Source organism: Ranitomeya imitator, chromosome 6 (genome assembly GCF_032444005.1).
Source record: "Ranitomeya imitator isolate aRanImi1 chromosome 6, aRanImi1.pri, whole genome shotgun sequence".
In the NCBI taxonomy this organism is placed as follows: domain Eukaryota; kingdom Metazoa; phylum Chordata; class Amphibia; order Anura; family Dendrobatidae; genus Ranitomeya; species Ranitomeya imitator.
The window spans coordinates 476,370,275-476,393,666 of record NC_091287.1 but is presented as its reverse complement, the minus strand read 5'-3'; the positions used below and the strand labels follow the sequence as shown (position 1 = coordinate 476,393,666).

General features: G+C 43.9%; 1 protein-coding gene across 1 annotated transcript; it reads left to right on the top strand.

Annotated features, from left to right (window-relative positions):
* The first annotated feature begins 4,588 nt into the window (after positions 1-4,588).
* On the top strand, positions 4,589-17,814 carry LOC138642932 (carbonic anhydrase 1-like). The gene is made up of 7 exons (XM_069731558.1): positions 4,589-4,720; positions 5,163-5,360; positions 5,727-5,845; positions 10,675-10,770; positions 12,702-12,764; positions 13,326-13,481; positions 17,451-17,814. Exons 1-7 carry the CDS (start codon positions 4,684-4,686, stop codon positions 17,568-17,570), a joined length of 789 nt encoding a protein of 262 aa, XP_069587659.1. The 5' UTR covers positions 4,589-4,683; the 3' UTR covers positions 17,571-17,814.
* Positions 17,815-23,392: the final 5,578 nt, after the last annotated feature.

Here is a 23,392-nt window from a genome sequence, read left to right as displayed (position 1 = left end):
GATCTTTACTTGTTGAACAGGGTCACCTGAGGAGCGAGGTTTCAAGGCAAGAAACAATTTACAATTATTTTTGAAATTCAAGAACTTAGATCTATCACCAAAAAACAAATCAGGAATTGGAATCCTAGGCTCTGACATCGGATTCTGAACCACAAAATCTTGAATGTTTTGTATCCTTGTAGTGAGATTATCCATCCAAGAGGACAGACCTTGAATGTCCATGTTTACACCAGTGTCCTGAACCACCCAGAGGTAAAGGGGAAAATAGAGACAAAACACACTGCAAAGAAAAAAAAATGGTCTCAGAACTTCTCTTATCCCTCTATTGAGATGCATTAGTACTTTGGGCCACCTGTACTGTTATGACCTGGTGGTCAGGACAATAATGGACCTGGTGGTTAAGAGCACACGGAATGACCTGATAGTTACTGATAATAAGGACGAGCTCTGGGACGTGGGAACTCTGCTGACCGCAATCCCTAAACCTATCAAACACACTAGAAATAGCCGTGGATTGCGCCTAACGCTTCCTATGCAACTCGGCACAGCCTTAGAAACTAGCTAGCCCTGAAGATAGAAAAATAAAGCCTACCTTGCCTCAGAGAAATTCCCCAAAGGAAAAGGCAGCCCCCCACATATAATGACTGTGAGTAAAGATGAAAATACAAACACAGAGATGAAATAGATTTAGCAAAGTGAGGCCCGACTTACTGAACAGACCGAGGATAGGAAAGGTTACTTTGCGGTCAGCACAAAAACCTACAAAAAGATCACGCAGAGGGCGCAAAAAGACCCTCCGCACCGACTCACGGTGCGGAGGCGCTCCCTCTGCGTCCCAGAGCTTCCAGCAAGCAAGACAAGAAACTAAATAGCAAGCTGGACAGAAAAATAGCAAACCAAAGAAATACAAGCTGGAACTTAGCTTCTGATGGGAAGACAGGTCACAAGAACGATCCAGGAGTGAACAGACCAATACTGGAACATTGACAGGTGGCATGGAGCAAAGATTTAAGTGGAGTTAGATAGAGCAGCAGCTAACGAATTAACCTCGTCACCTGTGAAACTCAGAAACACCCACCAGAGGAAGTCCATGGACAGAACCAGCCGAAGTACCATTCATGACCACAGGAGGGAGCCCGACAACAGAATTCACAACAGACAACCAAACCAAATCCCCAACACGAAGTCGGGGACCAACACAGCGACGGCGGTTAGCGAAACATTGAGCCTTCTCCTGGGACAATGTCAAATTGTCCACTACGTGAGTCCAAATTTGCTGCAATCTGTCCACCACAGAATCCACACCAGGACAGTCCGAAGGCTCAACCTGCCCTGAAGAAAAACGAGGATGGAAACCAGAATTACAGAAAAAAGGCGAAACCAAAGTAGCCGAGCTGGCCGATTATTAAGGGCGAACTCAGCCAAAGGCAAGAAGGACACCCAATCATCCTGATCAGCAGAAACAAAGCATCTCAGATATATCTCCAAAGTCTGATTGGTTCGTTCGGTTTGGCCATTTGTCTGAGGATGGAAAGCCGAAGAAAAAGACAAATCAATGCCCATCTTAGCACAAAAGGACCGCCAAAACCTCGAAACAAACTGGGAACCTCTGTCCGAGACGATGTTCTCTGGAATGCCATGCAAACGAACCACATGCTGGAAAAACAATGGCACCAAATCAGAGGAGGAAGGCCATTTAGACAAGGGTACCAAATGGACCATCTTAGAAAAGCGATCACAAACCACCAAGATGACCGACATCCTTTGAGAGACAGGGAGATCTGAAATAAAATCCATGGAAATATGTGTCCAGGGCCTCTTCGGAACCGGCAAGGGCAAAAGCAACCCACTGGCACTAGAACAGCAGGGCTTAGCCCGAGCACAAGTCCCACAGGACTGCACAAAAGAACGCACATCCCGTGACAAGGAAGGCCACCAAAAGGATCTAGCCACCAAATCTCTGGTACCAAAGATTCCAGGATGACCAGCTAACACCGAACAATGAACCTCAGAGATAACTCTACTAGTCCATCTATCAGGGACAAACAGTTTCTTCGCTGGACAACGGTCAGGTCTATCAGCCTGAAATTTCTGCAGCACCCGCCGCAAATCAGGGGAGATGGCAGACAAAATTACCCCCTCTTTGAGAATACCAGCCGGCTCAGGAACACCCGGAGAGTCAGGCACAAAACTCCTTGAAAGGGCATCAGCCTTCACATTCTTAGAGCCCGGAAGGTATGAAACCACAAAATCGAAACGGGAGAAAAACAGCGACCATCGAGAAAAAACGCATCTACATCACGCAATGCAGGATCTCCTGGCGCAAGAGAAAATGCCCAGTCTTGAGGGTCGCCACGCAACAAAGAAATAATGATTTTTACTTGCCGAACGGGGTCATCAGAGGAGCGGGGTTTCAAAGCAAGAAACAGTTTACAATTATTTTTGAAATTCAGGAATTTAGATCTATCCCCAGAAAACAAATCAGGAATTGGAATACTAGGCTCTAACATCGGATTCTGAACTACAAAATCTTGAATGCTTTGTACCCTTGCAGTGAGATGATCCACAGAAGAGGACAGACCTTGAATGTCCATATCTACACCTGTGTCCTGAACCACCCAGAGGTTAAGGGGAAAAGAAAGACAAAACACACTGCAGAGAAAAAAAATGGTCTCAGAACTTCTCTTCTCCCTCTATTGAGATGCATTAACACTTTGGGCCAGCTGTACTGTTATGGACCTGGTGGTTAGGAGCACCCGGAATGACCTGATGGTTAAACTAACACAGGACAAGCTCTGGGAAGTGGGAGCTCTGCTGACCGCAACCCCTAATCCTATCACACACACTAGAAATAGCCGTGGAGCGTACCTAACTCTGCCTAGACGCCTCTTCACAGCCTAAGAGCTAACTACCCCTAGACATAGGAAATAAAGCCTACCTTGCTTCAGAGAAATTCCACAAAGAAAAAGGCAGCCCCCCACAAATATTGACTGTGAGTTAAGATGAAAGTCACAAACACAGGAATGAAACAAGTTTCAGCAAAGGGAGGCTAGACTTACCAAACAGACTGAGGATAGAAAAGGTAACTTTGCGGTCAGCAGAAAAAACTACAAAAAGACCACGCAGAGTGTGCAAAAAGACCCCCGCACCGACTCACGGTGCGGAGGTGCCACTCTGCATCCCAGAGCTTCCAGCTAGCAAGGCAAAATCATGATAGCAAGCTGGACAAGAAAATAAAGAACAACAAATAAACTAGCAGGGACTTAGCTTCTGCTGGAGTAGACAGGTCACCAGAAAGATCCAAGAGCGAACTGAACCAGTACTAGAACATTGACAGCTGGCATGGAGTAACGATCTGAGTGGAGTTAAATAGAGCAGCCAGCCAAAGAATAAACTAGGTCACCTGTGGAAGGAACCTCAGAACCAGCAGCTCCACTCACAGCCACCAGAGGGAGTCCATGGACAGAACTCGCCGAAGTACCATTCATGACCACAGGAGGGAGTTCGATAACAGAATTCACAACAGACATGGTTCTGAGTACCCCACAGCCCTAGCGGGTGATGCATATACAGCTACCATATGGAAGACGATTCATTGGTCAGGATGATTTTCTTCAGTAGGTACAGAAAAGTTAGTAGTCAGAGTAGATGGGAAGATGGATAAAGCTAAATGCAGTGCAATCCTTGAGGGAAACCTGTTAGAAGCTGCAAGTCTTGAGACTGGGGTGTAAGATACATTTAAATGTGTGGGTGTGATGTAAAAAAATGTGGAAAAGTTCACGGGGTGTGAATACCTTTTCAAGGCACGGTATGAGAAAAAAAAAGTGAATGTCTGAATGAAGGCATAAGCAACCATAATGGCTTTTGACTAGATATTGTTTCACTGAGGTTTTCATTAAAGGGGACCCGACAACTGATATATTTTTTAACCACAGACAGCATTTATCAGACTACATTTCAGAGAAAAACATACTTTAAAAGCCGCCATGGACCGAGCCACACTAGAAACTAGCCATACAGGTGGGTCACAAGGTGGCTAAACCCTTGAGTGACAGGTCTCTCCCTTCGTGCGTGTACAGAGTGAGACCCGTCAGGCATTGTAAGCGGGCAGCGAGTCATTGCAGCAATTCAGAATCAAACATGCCTGGCTGAAATTGTGCAGTCAATGTCTGATACAAGCTGCTAGTGGTTCGTGCAGCGTGTACCAGCTGTCAGGTTCCCTTTGATATCTTATTAAGCTATGTCCATGATCGGCACTGCGAATGTTTGAGCCATGAACTAACAATTAGATTTACTATGAAATATTTTTTTTTCATTAAACTGCACAAAAATGTTATTTGCCTTACCTTGCTCTAGTCAAGTTCGTATATAGGGAAGGGGCCTTTGTAAAATTGAAAGCTGTGGACCATGAATCAGCACCATTGAAGGTCATAGGCTAACAATACCTTTTTGTGCATTTATCTATGGCACCACTGCAGGTTGTTTTTTATGAGTGAATGTCATAAATTTGTGTAATCTTCAAATAGCCATGAAAATCTTTTATTGTCTTTGTGTCATATTTAGAAGAGACAGTGCACATAAACCCACACATAAAACTCTAGTGATGCGACTATATATTGGGAACTGGAATCGGTAAAGCCAATCACCAGAAGAAGAAGCAGCAGATCTGTGACACTTGTCACCATGAGTGCATCAGCCTGGGGATATGACGTGCATAATGGTAAATGCTAGTAGGCACATTCATAAGGATGAAGCTGTGTGACGTGACGTATGCTCTAAGTGCAGACTTAATGAGTTAATACACTTTTTGAACCAGTTTCAATTCAAAATATCCTACAGTTTTGGGTATAGAGCTCTAATGCCGAACTATGAGGGTGATCAATGAGTGGAACACGCTGCCAAGGGAGGTGGTGAGTTCTCCTTCAATGGAAGTCTTCAAACAGAGGCTGCATTCATCTGTTGGAGATGGTTTAGTAAATCCTGCATTGAGCAGGAGGTTGGACACGATGACCCTGGAGGTCTCTTCCAACTCTAACATTCTATGATTCTATTTGTCTCCATGGTTATAGACTTCAAACAAAACCCAGTGTAGTTTAAACCTTTTGTCTTGTGTTTTCTTTGCTTATTTGATTTGTTTTCCATTCATTGATTCTTTATTTCAGGACCTAACCATTGGCATAAAGTTTATCCTATCGCCCAAGGAAATTTCCAGTCTCCGATAGACATTAGGAGCAAGGAAGCAAAATTTGATGCGTCTTTGAAGTCTCTTAGTATCAACTACAGTCCAGCTTCTATCAAATCGATCATCAACATTGGGCATTCATTCCATGTAGTTTCTGAAGACGCTACAGACATCTCAGGTAAGACATTGGATCTAAAGCTCAGAATGAATGAGGTATAAAGTTTTGATAATCAGATGCAGGAAAGATAATCAGATGATAATTCTTAGTCAGTGTCAAATTTAGTAAGCATGTGATAAATGGGCAACAAAGCAACATGCTACAGAGAAGTTCCCAAGGGACGGACACTTCCATATTTACAAGATTTCCTTATAAATATCTCATATGTTCAGATATTTCAGTAGTTCTGCTGTGTATACGTGCATACATGGACTTCGACAGGTCTGAGAACTGTGTCTTATAAAAACTGTAGATTCATTGGTAAAATTGGTAAAATTTGCACAATTTTTAATCGATCTTAAAACTGTTAAAATACTGTAAATGCAGTGGTTAAAGGAGGCCCGCTCAATGCAAACTACAGGCTGAACCAGTTCCACTTCCACTGGGGTCCGACCAACGATTTTGGATCAGAGCACACTGTGGATGGAAAGGCATCTTCAGCAGAGGTAACCCATTTTACAATTACAACTTCTTCTAGATACTATGAAGAATATCTGATCTACTGTATATGAATTTTAAGCTTTTTATGCCTATGGATGTGATTAGTGTCCATACCACACACGGGTAGACAACACAAGCTGGAGTCTACAGCTGCCTAGAAATGATTCCTCTAGCTAGGTTATACTAAGGTATGCCCTAAGTACAGTCGCGTACTATTAGTACAGAGGATAATTTCTTGGCAAATGGGTAAAATTTTTACCAATACACTCTAATTTTAGAAAAAAAGAAGAAAGCTTTAAGAAGTCTTTTAAAATATTCTTTATTTCACTTTAATAATGTTTATTGGAAATATATGTTAAGATACAAAAAAGTCTAGATGTATTCTGTGTGTCATCAAATGTAATATCATGTATGACATTATTAAAAGGGTTGTCGGGTACATTAATATTGATAGCCTATCCTTAGGCTAGATCATCAATGCCCACAGTCACAGGACTGTAAGTTATGCAAATCACACTCTCCTCAAACTCTGATCAGAATTTGATCAGAGTTTGATCACAGTGGGGTGTAAATCCTGGGGTCACAGCTCTTCCACTATGGGAGATCATTGTTATATAACATTCTCTCTTAGGGGCCTACAGGGTCAGACAGGGTAAGTCGCAGTCTGAGCAGGGTCTCCACTGCACAGGTGAAGGGTGCCAACCTCCACAGGGTCATTTCGGGCTTCCAGCAGAGAAAATCTACACCCTTCATTATCTGTAGATGAGTGACGAGATTATGGCCACTAGATTTGATCATTTTTGTTAATTACTACTAATTTTAACATATTTTGTATAAAAATTATATTTTAATACTAGATGGCAGCCCGATTCTAAAGAATCGGGAGTCTAGAATCCATATATACTTTATTTATTCAAATGTAAGAATAATACAATTAATAAATAATAGTAAGAAAGAACAAAAAATGGCTGCACTCACCAGCTCTTGACAATTCTTGTTATTTAAGGTACAGTTACACAGGATCCATGAACATGCTTATGAGGGGAGGGATGAAAGACATCAGACGACAACTTTGCGCTTACGTGCAGCATCGGCGGCTTTTCGCTCTGCATCATTACCATACTTTATATCAGACCTGATCTTACGTGCGCCATCAGCAGCTTTGGACTCTGTGTCATTAGTATACTTAACAGTATCCAGGCGCTTGCATCTATCCTCTGTACTCTTGTTAACACGCTGTTTGCGCTTACGTGCGGCATCGACGGCTTTTCGCTCTGCATCATTACCATACTTTATATCAGACCTGATCTTACATGCGCCATCAGCAGCTTTGGGCTCTGTGTCATTAGTATACTTAACAGTATCCAGGCACTTGCATCTATCCTCTGTACTCTTGTTAACACGCTGTTTGCGCTTACGTCCGGCATCGGCGGCTTTTCGCTCTGCATCATTACCATACTTTATATCAGACCTGATCTTACGTGCGCCATCAGCAGCTTTGGACTCTGTGTCATTAGTATACTTAACAGTGTCCATGCGCTTGCATCTATCCTCTGTACTCTTGTTACCACGCTGTTTGCGCTTACGTGCGGCATCGGCGTCTTTTTGCTCTGCATTATTAGTATACTTTCTATCAGACCTAATCTTACGTGCGCCATCAGCAGCTTTGGGCTCTGTGTCATTAGTATCCTTACTATTAGAGCTCATGTTGGCTAAGCTAAACAGCTTTTAGCGTGGTGGTGGCAAACAACAGGTTAATAAGAGGCAGTGTCAGGTAGTAGGAAAATACCCAGTTAATAATAGGCAATAGTTCTTTGCAGGAATGCAGATATTAATAAATAGGCAGTTTATATTGCAGAGAAATTGCTGGGCAATAATGGACAATGTCCTTATGTGGCAAATAATAGAGCAATATACCCAATGTGGCAAAGAAGAGGTTAATAAACGGCAGTCTCTCAGTATAACAGTCAGTGAATAATAGGCAGTATATGGAGAAAACACCAAACAAAAGTTCAAAATTGGTGTGAAAATGTCACTGAACCACTTCACAACTAAATATATATAGTTTTGGTAAATGGTATTATCATTTTTTTGACGAAATTCGGCAGGAGCTTGAAGAGCAACGTCACTGGGCCCGCCTCCACGCAGTAGAAACTTGCTGTGAGGTAAAAATTCAAAAATCACACCAAAATGGTGGGCGGAGTGTGTCACAGTACGGCACGTTTCTGATTGGTCGCTCGCAGCAGGCGGCAACCAATCAGACACTGGACACTGTTGACGTCACTTATCTCCGGACATTAGCTCCGGACATTATCTCCGGACATTAGCTCCGGACAGGAAGTTGGCACAAATTGCAGGAAGTAGTATTCTAGGCAATTATATATTAGATAGTACTGCATTTGATATTTAGTGTTTAAGTCAGTGATGTACTACACTGCGTGCAGAATTATTAGGCAAGTTGTATTTTAGAAGATTATTTTTACTATCAGCAACTATGTTCTCAATCAACCCAACAGACTCATAAATATCAAAGCTTAATATTTTTGGAAGTTGGAGTGGTTTTTTTTTTATTTGGCTATCTTAGGAGGAAATCTGTTTGTGCAGGTAACTATTACTGTGCAGAATTATTAGGCAACTTAATAAAAACCAAATACATTCCCATCTCACTTGTTTATTTTCACCAGGTAAACCAATATAACTGCACAAAATTTAGAAATAAACATTTCTGACATGCAAAAACAAAACCAAAAAAAATGAGTGACAATATAGCCACCTTTCTTTATGATGACACTCGGCAGCCTCCATCCATAGATTCTGTCAGCTGCTTGATCTGTTTAAGACCAACATTGCATGCAGCGGCCACCACAGCCTCCCAGACACTGGTCCGAGAGGTGGGCTGTTTTCCCTCCCTGTAGATCTCACATTTTATGAGGGACCACAGGTTCTCTATGGGGTTCAGATCAGGTGAACAAGGGGGCCATGTCATTATTTTTTATTCTTTGAGACCTTTACTGGCCAGCCACGCTCTGGAGTAAGTTGGAGGCATGTGATGGAGCATTGTCCTGCATGAAAATCATGTTTTTCTTGAACGATACCGACTTCTTCCTGTACCACTGCTTGAAGAAGTTGTCTTCCAGAAACTGGCAGTAGGTCTGGGAGTTGAACTTCACTCCATCCTCAACCCGAAAAGGTCCCACAAGTTCATCTTGGATACCAGCCCATACCAGTACCCCACCTCCACCTTGCTGGCGTCTGAGTCGGAGTGGAGCTCTCTGCCCTTTACTGATCCAGCCTCTGGCCCATCAAGAGTCACTCTCATTTCCTCAGTCCAAAAAACCTTTGAAAAGTCAGTCTTAAGATACTTCTTGCCCAGTCTTGACATTTTATCTTATGTTTCTTGTTCAAAGGTGGTCGTTTTTCAGCCTTCCTTACCTTGGCCATGTCCCTGAGTATCGCACACCTTGTGCTTTTTGTTACTCCAGTAACGTTGCAGCTCTGAAATATGGCAACACTGGTTACAAAGGGCATCTTGGCAGCTTCACACTTGATTTTCCTCAATTCATGGGCAGTTATTTTGCGCCTTTTTAGCCCAACATGCTTCTTGCGACCCTGTTGGCTAATTGCCATGAATCGCTTGATTGTTCGGTGATCACGCTTCAAAAGTTTGGCAATTTCAACACTGCTGCATCCCTCTGCAAGACATCTCACAATTTTGGACTTTTCAGAGCCTGTCAAATCTCTCTTCTGACCCATTTTGCCAAAGGAAAGAAAGTTGCCTAATAATTAAGCACACCTTATATAGGGTGTTGATGTAATTAGACAACAGCCCTCCTCATTACAGAGATGCACATCACCTGATTTACTTAATTATTAGTTGGCTCTCAAGCCTGAACAGCTTGGAGTAGGACATTGAACAGCTTGGAGTAGGACAACATGTATAAAAAGTATCATGTGATCAAAATACAACTTGCCTAATAATTCTGCACGCAGCATAGTTTTTCTTACACTAATTACTAGTCGGTGAATTGAAAATCACACTCTCCTCAAACGCTATTCAGAATGTGATCATAGAGTGATCCGATTCTCTTGGATGAGTAAATAAATGTCTTCATCTTCTCCATTCTGTAAGTCCGTGGAAATCGTACTGCATTCAGATGTCATCCGAGTGCCATCCAATGTTTCCCACAGATTCATTGACTTGCATGGCCGAGTGCGATCAATTTGGGCATGCTGCGATGATTTTTTCCCAGTAAAAAAATCGGACATCTGCACGGCCCCATAGAATAATATTGGTCTGAGTGCGATCTGATGTTTGTTGGATCACTCTGGGATCAAAAATACGATCATGTGCATGAGCCCTTAGAATAAGCCATCTATAAAAAAAAGTAAGTAATAAAAACTGCAGCGACATATGCATTTCTCTAGAAACAAAAATGAATACAAATGTATAAATGAAATGCTAATATACATGTTCCACAGACTAGCATTGTAAAAAACTGCAACTCAAAAAACGTGGTTGCATAAAACAAGGACAGCTACATCACCCTAACAATAAAAAGCTATGACCAACAAAATGCAAAATGACAAAACTTAAAATTTCTTTGAATCCATTTTTTTTTAAGCCAAAGATTCAAGTTTGTTATTGTAAAATGTTTATTGAATTAAACGATGATCATTTGTTGGGTTTGGTGATGGGGCATTCCAAAGACATATTGATTGTGAGCCCTATCGGGGATAATGTGTGCAAACTCTAAAGCGCTGCGGAATATGTTAGCGCTGTGTAAAAATAAAGATTATTATTATTACTTTGAGATTATTTTCACTTTTATTATAGCTGCACCTTGTCCACTGGAACTCAGAAAAATATTCCAGTTTTGCTGAGGCCTGTAAGAATCGTGATGGATGTGCTGTACTGACGGTTTTCTTACAGGTATGTACTCAGCAATAGCACAAAAAGAGGACTTGAAAATCCTCCAAAAATACGAAAATACAACAAAAAGGCAGAGATCCGTACCTGCCTAGGCCTCTAAACAAATGCACTGAAGGTATGTGCACACGTTGCGGATTCTCTGCGGATCCGCAGCGTTTTTTGAGGTGCAGAAACGCTGCAGATCCGCAATTGATTTACAGTACAATGTAAATCAATGAGAAAAAAAAAATGCTGTGCACACTTTGCGGAAAATCCGCTGCGGAAACGCTGCGGTTTAAAAGAAGTAGCATGTCACCTCTTTTTTGTGAATCTGCAGCATTTTTGTACCCATTCCATTATAGAAATCCGCAGGGATAAAAAATGCAGCAAAAATGCACAAAAAATGCTGTGGAACCGCACAAAAAACGCTGGAGAACTGCAGGTGCGTTTTCTGCCAGGAGAGGCAGAATCCGCACCAGAAATTCCTAAGCCTAATCCGCAACGTGTGCACATAGCCTAACAGGATGCAGTGGACCCATATAGTTAAGATGGTAGTAACACAGGTGCAAGAACTTACAGGTATGTAGTAACTGGGCATTCATTATTAGGCCACGATCACACGTTCAGTATTTGGTCATTATTTTACATCAGTATTTGTAAGCCAAAATCAGGGGTGAGGGAAAAATACAGGAGTGGTGACATGTTTCTATTATACTTTTCCTCTGATTGTTCCTCTCCTGGTTTTGGATAACAAGTACTGATGTAAAATACTGACCAAATACTGAATGTGTGAATGTGGCCTTAAAGAGGCACTCCCATCAAAGATTTTATCCTCTTAATTTGTAAAAATGAAGTGGAGTCCAGCAGTGGTGGATGAGAGTTGAAACATAGTTGTATAGAAAATTGAGGCTACCAAACATGGAACACTAGACACTTAAGGTACCGTCACATTTAGCGACGCTGCAGCAATACAGACAACGATGCCGATCGCTGCAGCGTCGCTGTTTAGGTCGTTGTGTGGTCGCTGGAGAGCTGTCACACAGACAGCTCTCCAGCGACCAGCGATGCCGAAGTCCCCGGGTAACCAGGGTAAACATTGGGTTACTAAGCGCAGGGACGCGCTTAGTAACCCGATGTTTAACCTGGTTACCATTGTAAAAGTAAAAAAAAAAAAACAGTGACGTCACCGCTGTGCTCTGCTTTACGGCCGGCCGGCGCTGACACAGTGCAGGGAAGCTGATGCCGGGGGACCGACACCGGAATGTAAGTATGTAGTGTTTGTTTTTTTTAACTTTTACAATGGTAACCAGGGTAAACATCGGGTTACTAAGCGCGGCCCTGCGCTTAGTAACCCGATGTTTACCCTGGTTACCAGTGAAGACATCGCTGGATCGGCGTCACACACGCCGATTCAGCGATGTCAGCGGGTGATCCGCGACCAAAAAAAAGGTCCTGATCTCCCAGCAGGGGCCTGATCGTTGGTCGCTGTCACGCATAACGATTTCGTTAACGATATCGTTGCTACGTCACAAAAAGCAACGATATCGTTAATGATATCGTTCAGTGTGACGGTACCTTAAATCCAAAGACACAGGTGTATGTCAATGGCCCTTAAAGAAGCCCTCCTCCTTCTCTCCTCAAAGTTTTTATTCTCTTAGGATAAAAACTTTGATGGGAGGAGGAGGAGTGCTTCTTTAATCAGAATCCCTAAATTTGTAATTTGGAAAACATTTTGCCATCTTGTGTAACAGTGAAAACGGAGGTAATATTTTCTATTTTACATTTACCTTAATTTCTTTAGCTCTTTTTTTTTTATCCTGTAACGAACTGAGAATGGCAGCATAAAAAGTTCACATAGATTAAATTATGAAACAACGTACAGTATAATATTTTCAATTTTGTGGAAAATATACTTTATTCTTTTATTTTTTATTCTTTTTTTTTTTTCTTAGGTGGGTAGTGCTCATCCTGGTTTACAAAAAGTGGTGGATGCATTAAGCCAAATTAAAACAAAAGTAAGTCATGTTTGCAGGCCATATCTGTAGTAATCGGTATCATTTAGTAAAAACATGTTATAAGGATATGTTACAAAGATCGATGATTTCATTTGATGATTGTGTAGCCAACAAAAATGTACAAAGAAAGCAAGAGACTTGTCAGTCTAATAAATGATGGTTTATTAATAACACTAATGTTTTTGAATTAGACTTCATGGAGTATCTTGCTTTCTTTGTAGCTTTGGATATTCTTTGTTACATGGTCTACTTATTATAAATTATCTGTATGGATATTTACATCAGTAAATACAATGTAAACTCTATAAGGAATGTTTCTTGGGATGGACTAATGCAGTGTTCCCCAACTCCAGTCCTTGAGAGCCACCAACAGGTCATGTTTTCAGGATTTCCTTAGTATTGCACAGGTGATGGAATTATTGCCTGTGCAGATGATGCAATTATCACCTGTGCAATACTAAGGAAATCCTGAAAACATGACCTGTTGGTGGCTCTTGAGGATCAAAGTTGGGGAACACTGGACTAATGTATACTATATCACAATATTGTATCACTTTTTAGGGCAAACAAGCAGCTTTTACCAACTTTGATCCATCTGCCTTGCTTCCTACATCAAAGGACTACTGGAGTTACTTTGGATCCTTGACTCACCCACCACTGAATGAGTGTGTCACCTGGATTATATTCAAAGAGCCAATAAGTATTGGCCCTGACCAGGTAAGAACAACAAAAAGGGAACATTTACTTAATGTCTTATGGTCCGTTGAGACTGGCCGATAATCAAGAATTTAGCATTGGAAGGAAAACTCAATTCAAACTATCAAGAAAATAAATTGATTTTAACGGTTTTTAAAAAAATATATAAAATTTGCAGTTATAACAATAAAAATATGGTTTATATGTAAAAATAAAAAAATACAACACCCCCCGAAAAATGTTACATATTTGGCATTGCCGCATTCGGAACAACCTGTACTGCATCCATTTTCATTAGATATGGTGAATGCTGTTAAGAAAAATATTAACACTTTGCCCAAAGTGCCATTTTTGTTAATCTTGGCTAAAAAAAATTATAAGTGATCAAATGGTCATATGTATTCCACAATGGTATAAATAAAAACTACAGCTCGTTGCATAAAACACAAGCCCTTGTACAGTTCTATAAACAGAAAAATTAAAATGTTAGAACTCTTAGTATGTGACAAACCAAAAAGTGATTGTTTTTTACTTATTTTTTCTTGTGAAAAAGTAGTAAAACATACAAAAGTTATAAATTGGGTATCAACATACCGGTAATCAATGGTTTGGTTTGGGGAGCCATGTCGTATGGTATAGGTCCACTGTGTTTTATCAAGACCAAAGTCAGCGCAGCCGTCTACCAGGAAATTTTAGAGCATTTCATGCTTCCCTCTGCCGACAAGTTTCTTGTAGGTGGAAATTTAATTCTCCAGCAGAACTTGACACCTGTCCACACTGACAAAAGTACCAATACCTGGTTTAAAAACAATAGTATCACTGTGCTTGATTGGCCAGCGAACTCATCTGACCTTAACCCCATAGAGAATCTATGGGGTTTTGTCAAGAGGAAGATGAGAGACACCAGACCCAACAATGCAGATGAGCTTAAGGCTGCTATTAAAGCAACCTGGGCTTCCATAAACCCTCAGCAGTGCCACAGGCTGATCACCTCCATGCCATGCAGCATTGATGCAGTAATTGATGCAAAAGGAGCCGCTATACAGCATCATCAGCAAAAAAAAAAAAGTTATAGTCCTGAGAATAAAGCGATACAAAAATAATTATTTTTTTATAAAATAGTTTTTATCGTATAAAAGCGCCAAAACATAAAAAAATGATATAAATGAGGTGTCGCTGTAATCGTACTGACCCGAAGAATAAAACTGATTTATCAATTTTACCAAACGTGGAACGGTATAAACGCCTCCCCCAAAAGAAATTCATGAATAGCTGGTTTTTGGTCATTCTGCCTCACAACAATCGGAATAAAAAGCGATCAAAAAATGTAACGTGCCTGAAAATGTTACCAATAAAAACGCAACTCGTCCCGCAAAAAACAAGACCTCACATGACTCTGTGAACCAAAATATGGAAAAATTATAGCTCTCAAAATGTGGTAACGCAAAAAATATTTTTTTGCAATAAAAAGCGTCTTTCAGTGTGTGACAACTGCCAATCATAAAAATCTGCTAAAAAACCCGCTATAAAAGTAAATCAAACCCCCTTCATCACCCCCTTAGTTAGGGAAAAATTAAAAAAAATGTATTTATTTCCATTTTTTCATTAGGGCTAGGGTTAGGGCTAGGGCTAGGGTTAGGGCTAGGGCTAGGGTTAGGGTTTGGGCTAGGGCTAGGGTTAGGGTTAGGGCTAGGGTTAGGGTTAGGGTTAGGGTTAGGGCTAGGGTTAGGGCTAGGGTTGGGGCTAGGGTTAGGGTTAGGGCTAAGGTTAGGGCTAGGGCTAGGGTTAGGACTAGGGTTAGGGCTAGGGTTAGGGCTAGGGCTAGGGTTAGGGCTAGGGCTAGGGTTAGGGTTAGGGCTAGGGCTAGGGTTAGGGCTAGGGTTAGGGCTAGGGTTAGGGCTACAGTTAGGGTTGGGGCTAAAGTTACGGTTAGGGTTTAGATTACATTTACAGTTGGGAATAGGGTTGGGATTAGGGTTAGGGGTGTGTCAGGGTTAGAGGTGTGGTTAGGGTTACTGTTGGGATTAGGGTTAGGGGTGTGTTTGGATTAGGGTTTCAGTTATAATTGGGGGGTTTCCACTGTTTAGGCACATCAGGGGCTCTCCAAACGCGACATGGCGTCCGATCTCAATTCCAGCCAATTCTGCGTTGAAAAAGTAAAACAGTGCTTCTTCCCTTCCGAGCTCTCCCGTGTGCCCAAACAGGGGTTTACCCCAACATATGGGGTATCAGTGTACTCAGGAAAAATAGGACAACAACTTTTGGGGTCCAATTTCTCCTGTTACCCTTGGGAAAATATAAAACTGGGGGCTAAAAAATAATTTTTGTGGGAAAAATTTTTTTTTTCAATTTTCACAGCTCTGCGTTACAAACTGTAGTGAAACACTTGGGGGTTCAAAGCTCTCACAACACATCTAGATCAGTTCCTTAGGGGGTCTAGTTTCCAAAATGGTGTCACTTGTGGGGGGTTTCTACTGTTTCTGTACATTGGGGCTCTGCAAATGCAATGTGACACCTGCAGACCATTCCATCTAAGCCTGCATTCCAAATGGAGCTCCTTCCCTTCCGAGCCCTCCCATGCGCCCAAACAGTGGTTCCCCCCACATATGGTGTATCATCGCACTCAGGACAAATTGGGCAACAAATTTTGGTGTCCACTTTCTCCTGTTACCCTCGGGAAATACAAAACTGGGGGCTAAAAAAATAATTTTTGTGGGAAAATTTTTTTGTTTTATTTTTACGGCTCTGCATTATAAACTTCTGTGAAGCACTTGGTGGGTCAAAGTGCTCACCACACCTCTAGATAAGTTCCTTAGGGGGTCTACTTTCCAAAATGGTGTCACTTGTGGGGGGTTTCAATGTTTAGGCACATCAGGGGCTCTCCAAACGAAACATGGCGTCCCATCTCAATTCCAGTCAATTTTGCATTGAAAAGTCAAATGGCGCTCCTTCGCTTCTGAGCTCTGCCATGCGCCCAAACAGTGGTTTACCCCCACATGTGGGGTATTGTCGTACTCAGGACAAATTGTACAACAATGTTTGGGGTCCATTTTCACCTGTTACCCTTGGTAAAATTAAACAAATTGGAGCTGAATTAAATATTTTGTGAAAAAAAGTTAAATGTTCATTTTTATTTAAACATTCAAAAAATTCCTGTGAAGCACCAGAAGGGTTAATAAACTTCTTGAATATGGTTTTGAGCACCTTGCGGGGTGTAGTTTTTAGAATGGTGTCACACTTGGGTATTTTCTATCATATAGACCCCTCAAAATGACTTCAAATGAGATGTGGTCCCTAACAAAAAATGGTGTTGTAGAAATGAGAAATTGCTGGTCAAATTTTAACCCTTATAACTCCCTAACAAAAAAAAATTTGGGTTCCAAAATTGTGCTGATGTAAAGTAGAGATGTGGGAAATGTTACTTATTAAGTATTTTGTGTGACATATCTCTGTGATTTAATTGCATAAAAATTCAAAGTTGGAAAATTGCAAAATTTTCATAATTTTCGCCAAATTTCCGTTTTTTTCACAAATAAACGCAGGTACTATCAAAGAATTTTTACCATTGTCATGAAGTACAATATGTCACGAGAAAACAATGTCAGAATCACTGGGATCCGTTGAAGCGTTCCAGAGTTATAACCTCACAAAGGGACAGTGGTCAGAATTGAAAAAATTGGCCCGAACGTTAACGTGCAAACCACCCTTGGGGGTAAAGGGGTTAATGGACTGGATTAAACGTGCATAAGTTTATGTTTTTTCTAAAGTTGTGGGGCATGCCCATAATTCAACAGTTTATATATTGAGTTGATATATAAACATTTTTGAAGAACGCATATATATTTGATTACATGTGGTCACAGTTCTGTCGAGTTTGTCAATGGAAACAGATGATAAGCCGATCATCAGACAGATCCCCTTCAGCTAGGCTGGTTAATTTGTCATAGTCATCACATAAAACTAATTCTTCCATTTATTTTTATTTTATAGTTGAACCAATTTCGCAGTCTCCTCTCATCGGCCGATGGAGAAAAAGAGAGTTCAATCCTGGACAATCACCGTCCAACTCAACCTCTGAAGGGCAGAGAAATCAAAGCTTCTTTTTCATAATTGAGAAATCGGGGAACAATGTGGAGCAAAACTACAGTACAAGCTTAAGTGTTACCTAGCTAAAATGTAATAATATTGCGCAGATGTGGATAACACTTTTCTGTAGCAGTTAAGAGCATAAAAGCAAATATCTGTTTGGTTTCTAGAGAAAACACCAGGTTTATCTTTGTGTTAGGTGACAGCTGTTGTGTGTAATCATGTAGTTCCACAGTGTAAAATTAAAGCAATAAAATAAATAAATGATCATTATCGTTTCATAAATTATAAACGACAGGGCGTGGGGCGTGCTAGGGCGCAATGTAAGCAAGGGGGGCTCCTAACTCCATCTGTAGACGAGAAATAATTTGATTCCCACCGAAGTATCCTGTCATTCAGCATGTGGGTCAACTCAAAAACCCTACAAGATGCCTTGGCGTAATCTAGATATTATTTTTAGTGGGAGGCAGTGGAGGATGAAGACAGAAAAGTCCGACAAGTATGCAAAGAGAGACAAAAGAAGGCGCCATGCTAACTACTCCTGTTAGACAAAAGCCAGTAAAAAACAAAATGAGAATATAACCTGTTGTTAGGGCTAGCGGACCGCACCAAATAATAAGACAGATAGAGTATGGTGCGTTCGCAGCCCGGGGTCCACCGTGCAGAGATGGAACCTGCTGCCAAGTAATGACGGACTATATGGCGGTACTCATAAGTATACACACGTGGGTTAAACTTCACCCAGCGTGAAGGAAGCGATCCTGTTGCGTCACAGGACCGCGGTACCGCACATAGAGCGCGAGCAAGTAGTCAGCGAACTCAACCCCAACTAGGATTGAAGTCCGATTAGACCCTTGCTGGCACAACACCGCAACTGGGTGTGTAAGGAAACTAAATAATAATATTAAGGCACAAGAGTGCATGCGGTGCCGCACTGACGAACGCCACTAACCACCCAGGCTTGGGCAAGGAAAGCACAGAGGAAGTGCACGGCGCCGCACTGGCGGTCACAGCAACCGGACGCTGCAATGCGTGATTCGTGCTGTAGGACAAGTCGGGCGCTAGATAGCAACCATACACCTTCCACGAACAGACATTCAATAGGGTAGGGGTATCCAAGGACGACTTGCACTCACAACATACACACATTAACAATTGTACACTAGCGCATGGCCGTGCGGTCATGCGCAGTTTATATAGCTGCAGCACAGGAAGTGGCCACAGAAACTTTGCCCTTCCAAGACCTGCCAAGAGGACCAATGGAATGTGCTGCAGAGCCTGAGCACATGACCCTCGATCTCCAACGGGAGATCTTGCCCTGGGCATGCTCAGTGTGTGCAGACAAGGACTTAGTCCCAGAGAAGTCCGCTCGCTGCTGACCAGCACTGGCTTTAATGGCAGAAGCTGAAGAAGCAGCAGTAACTCTCTGTACAGAGTGAGACTGAGCAAGACGCTGGGACCGACGTCCCTGCTGAGCAGACTCCACTGCGGCTGGATAAGAATGGGAGACCGCAGCGGAGATGGCTCAAGATTCCCCCTGTGCAGAAGCGGGAACTCGAGACCTAACATTACCCCCCCTCCTAGGGCCCCCCCCCTCTTTGGGCCTCGCTACGCTCGAAGGCAGCAATGAGCTGTGGGGCCCGAATGTTTTCAGCAGGCTCCCATGACCTGTCCTCTGGGCCATAACCCTTCCAATCCACCAGATAGAACTTTTTGCCGCGTACCACCTTGCACCCCAAAATAGCGTTCACCTCGTAATCGTCCGTAGACGAACCCGATGTCCCGGCCGATGACTCGGAAAACCGGGACATGAATACGGGTTTCAAGAGGGACACATGAAAGGTGTCGGTGATACCCAAGCGTGGAGGAAGAGCCAAACGGTAGACCACAGGATTAACCCGTTCGAGAACCTTGAAGGGAGCCAAGTAGCGAGGAGCAAACTTAGTGGACTCAACTCGCAGCCTGATGTTACGGGCGGAGAGCCACACCAAGTCGCCAGGAGCAAAGGTCGGAGCGGGGCGCCGATGAACATCGGCGGAGGACCTCATTCTCTCCTTGGAGGCCCGAATGGCATCCTGCGTGCGGTCCCAAATGTCCCGTGCCTCCACAGCCCAGTCTGCCACCCTGGAGTCAGCAGAAGACACAAGCATGGGCACAGGAACACGCGGATGCTGGCCGTAATTTAGGAGGAATGGAGTCTGACCGGTGGAGTCGGCTTCGGCATTGTTAAGTGCAAACTCTGCCCACGGTAGCAAGGATGCCCAGTCATCCTGCCTGGCAGAAACAAAATGTCGTAAATATGTGACCAAGGTCTGGTTGGCCCTCTCTACCAACCCATTCGTCTCGGGATGATATGCCGAAGAGAGATTCAACTCAATACTGAGTAGACAACAAAGCTCTCTCCAGAATCGAGACGCAAACTGGGGACCCCGGTCACTAACAATTTTGTCTGGCATACCGTGTAGGCGAAAGATATGCTTGACGAACAAGACAGCCAACGCCCGTGCAGAAGGTAGCCGTGGAAGAGGCACCAAGTGCACCATTTTGGAAAAATGGTCGGTGATCACCCAGATAATGGTGCAGTTACGAGACTTGGGTAAGCCCACCACAAAGTCCATCCCGACCATCTCCCAGGGCCTGTCCGCCACCGGCAGAGGATAAAGCAAACCAGCTGGCCATTGCCGAGGAGTCTTGTTCTTGGCGCAAGAGACACACGCCCGAACATACTCTGTGACATCACGAGCCATATGCGGCCACCAGTATGTCCTCGCCAGTAACTCAGATGTCCTTTTGGTACCAAAATGTCCACCCACCCTGGACGAGTGTGCCCAAGAGAGAACCTCCGGTCGCAAACTGGATGGAACAAAAGTCTTGCCCGGGGGCACAGACTCTAGCGAAACCGGGGCCACAGTTCTCAAGCTCTCGGTGGGGACAATAAGCCGAGGCTCCTCCTCCTCCTCCGCAGATGACACAACGGAGCGAGAGAGAGCGTCGGCCCGAATGTTCCTCTCCCCAGAAAGAAAATGGAGGGTGAAATGAAACCGGGAGAAGAATAAGGACCATCTGGCCTGGCGAGAATTCAACCGCTGGGCTGTCTGCAGGTACACCAAATTTTTATGGTCTGTGAAGACTTGGAAGGGAAAACGTGCTCCCTCCAAGAGATGTCTCCACTCCGAGAAAGCCAACTTCATGGCTAGCAACTCCCTGTCCCCGATGGAATAATTCCTCTCTGCTGGTGAGAAGGTCTTGGAGAAAAAGAAGCAAGGATGCTTCCGACCTTGAGCATCCTTTTGGAAGAGGACTGCTCCAGCACCAACAGAAGAGGCATCCACCTCCATGATAAATGGCTTATCAACATCGGGGTGATGTAGGATGGGAGCGCTAGCGAAGTGTGACTTTATAGAGTTAAAGGCCTTGGAGACCTCCTCAGACCACAATTTGGGATTCGCCCCCTTCTTGGTGAGGGCAACCAAGGGAGCTACCAAAGTTGAGAAGTGCGGAATGAACTGGCGATAATAATTAATGAACCCCATAAAGCGCTGCACCGCTTTAAGAGAATGGGGTTCCTGCCAGTCCATCACAGCCTGAAGTTTGGCAGGATCCATAGCCAATCCCTGGGCAGAGATGATGTAGCCCAGGAATGGTAAGGACTCCTGCTCAAACATACACTTCTCCAACTTGGCATAGAGGGAGTTTGCCCGTAGGAGGTCGAAGACTTTGCAAACATCTCTCCGGTGGGAGTCAATATCTGGAGAGTAGATGAGAATATCATCCAGATAGACTACGACCGAGGTGGAAAGCATATCCCGGAAGATATCGTTCACAAAGTCTTGGAAAACGGCTGGGGCATTACAGAGCCCGAAGGGCATCACCAGATATTCATAGTGCCCATCCCTGGTGTTAAAAGTCGTCTTCCATTTGTCCCCCTCACGGATGCGAATCAGGTTGTAAGCACCCCGCAGATCTAGTTTAGTAAATACCCTTGCTCCCCGAAGCCTATCGAAGAGCTCAGATATCAAGGGCAAAGGATACTTATTTTTAACGGTGATGGCATTAAGACCCCTGTAGTCTATGCATGGACGCAATTCCCCATTCTTCTTCTGCACGAAGAAGAACCCTGCCCCAGCAGGTGACACTGACTTCCTAATGAATCCTCTTGCCAGATTTTCCTGGATGTACTGTGACATTGCCTCCGTCTCCGGGAGAGATAGCGGATAGACTTGACCCCGGGGAGGCTCAGCACCAGGAAAGAGATCAATAGGACAGTCATAGGGGCGATGGGGCGGAAGGATCTCCGCCGCCTTTTTGGAGAACACGTCTGCATAAGACCAATACTGCTTGGGGAGAGAGGAAAGATCTGCGGGTACCTCTGTAGTAGCAACCTGAACGCACTCCCTCTGACACCTACCCCCACAAGATTCGCCCCATCCCAGGATTCTGCCAGAGGACCACTCGATATGAAGAGAGTGGTACCGTAGCCAAGGTATTCCCAACAGGACCTCATCAATTCCCTCAGGAATGACGAGCAGAGATATAATCTCCTGATGAGATGGCGACATGGACAGAGTAAAAGGGATGGTCTGGTGTGTTATCTGTGAGGGCAGTGTCGACCCATTCACCACTCGTACCGTTACTGGTTGAGCTAGCATAACCAGGGGTATTGCGTGACGTTGGGCGAAGGCAGAAGACATAAAATTGCCCTCCGCCCCAGAATCCACGCAGAGCCCTACCGAGTGGGAGAATGAGCCTATAGTATTTGTCCCCTTAAAGGACAATTTAGAGGCAAACGTCGCCGTGTCTAGTGTACCTCCACCTACTACCACTAGACGCTAACGTTTCCTCGACCGCTGAGAACATCTGGTGGCTAGATGTCCCGACTGCTGGCAAACATGACAGACCTTGAGTGCACAAGCGGTCCGGGACTTAGATCCCGCTTGTGACACTTCCCTGGCCTCATGTGACTCAGGAACCAGGACCGGAGATTCCAGAGGTTTGGCGAAGGTAGGAGCCAGCCGAAACCTCTGCCTACACTGGGCTCGCTCTAACCTCCGCTCGTTAAAACGGAGGTCAATTCGAGTGGAGACAGTTATTAACTCCTCCAGTGTGGCAGGAACCTCCCTAGTGGCCAGAGCGTCCTTAACGTGGTCAGCCAGGCCCCTCCAAAATATGGGGATAAGAGCTTTATCCGACCAATCCAGCTCAGAAGCTAAAGTGCGGAATTGGACGGCAAAATGACTGACCAAGGACTCACCCTGAGTTAATGCCAGCAGTTGGAGCGCAGTATCATGGGTGACTTGAGGTCCTAAAAAGACCTGTTTCAGAGTGCTCAGAAACAGCGGAGCACTCTGCACCACATGATCGCCACGCTCCCACAGCGGCGTAGCCCATTCCAACGCCCTGTCCGACAAGAGAGACACTATAAATCCCACCTTAGCCCGCTCTGTGGGAAAACGTGCAGCCAGGAGCTCGAGGTGAATAGAGCACTGACTCACAAATCCCCTACAAAATTTGCTATCACCAGAAAATTTTTCTGGCAGCGGGAGGCGAGAAAATGTCGGAGCAGGGGTGGCAATGGACAGGGTTGCTGCAGCCACGCTAGCAGCCTGTACAGCAACTGCGGTAACATCCACAGCTGAGGTTGCGCTCTCAAGAGCCGCCAACCTACCCTCCAGCTGCTGGATATACCGCAAGGATTGCTGTTTGTCCGTCATTACTAGCCAGACCCTGGCGCTAGTGTAATGTTAGGGCTAGCGGAACGCACCAAATAATAAGACAGCAGAGATGGAACCTGCTGCCAAGTAATGAAGGACTATATGGCGGTACTCATAAGTATACACACGTGGGTT

Excerpts from the sequence above, each read along its gene's own strand:
- LOC138642932 (XM_069731558.1), top strand. The coding sequence starts at position 4,684 with ATGAGTGCATCAGCCTGGGGATATGACGTGCATAATG. Across the intron at positions 5,361-5,726 it reads AGACGCTACAGACATCTCAG|TGGTTAAAGGAGGCCCGCTC; the intron begins GTAAGACATTGG and ends CTGTAAATGCAG. Across the intron at positions 12,765-13,325 it reads TAAGCCAAATTAAAACAAAA|GGCAAACAAGCAGCTTTTAC; the intron begins GTAAGTCATGTT and ends ATCACTTTTTAG.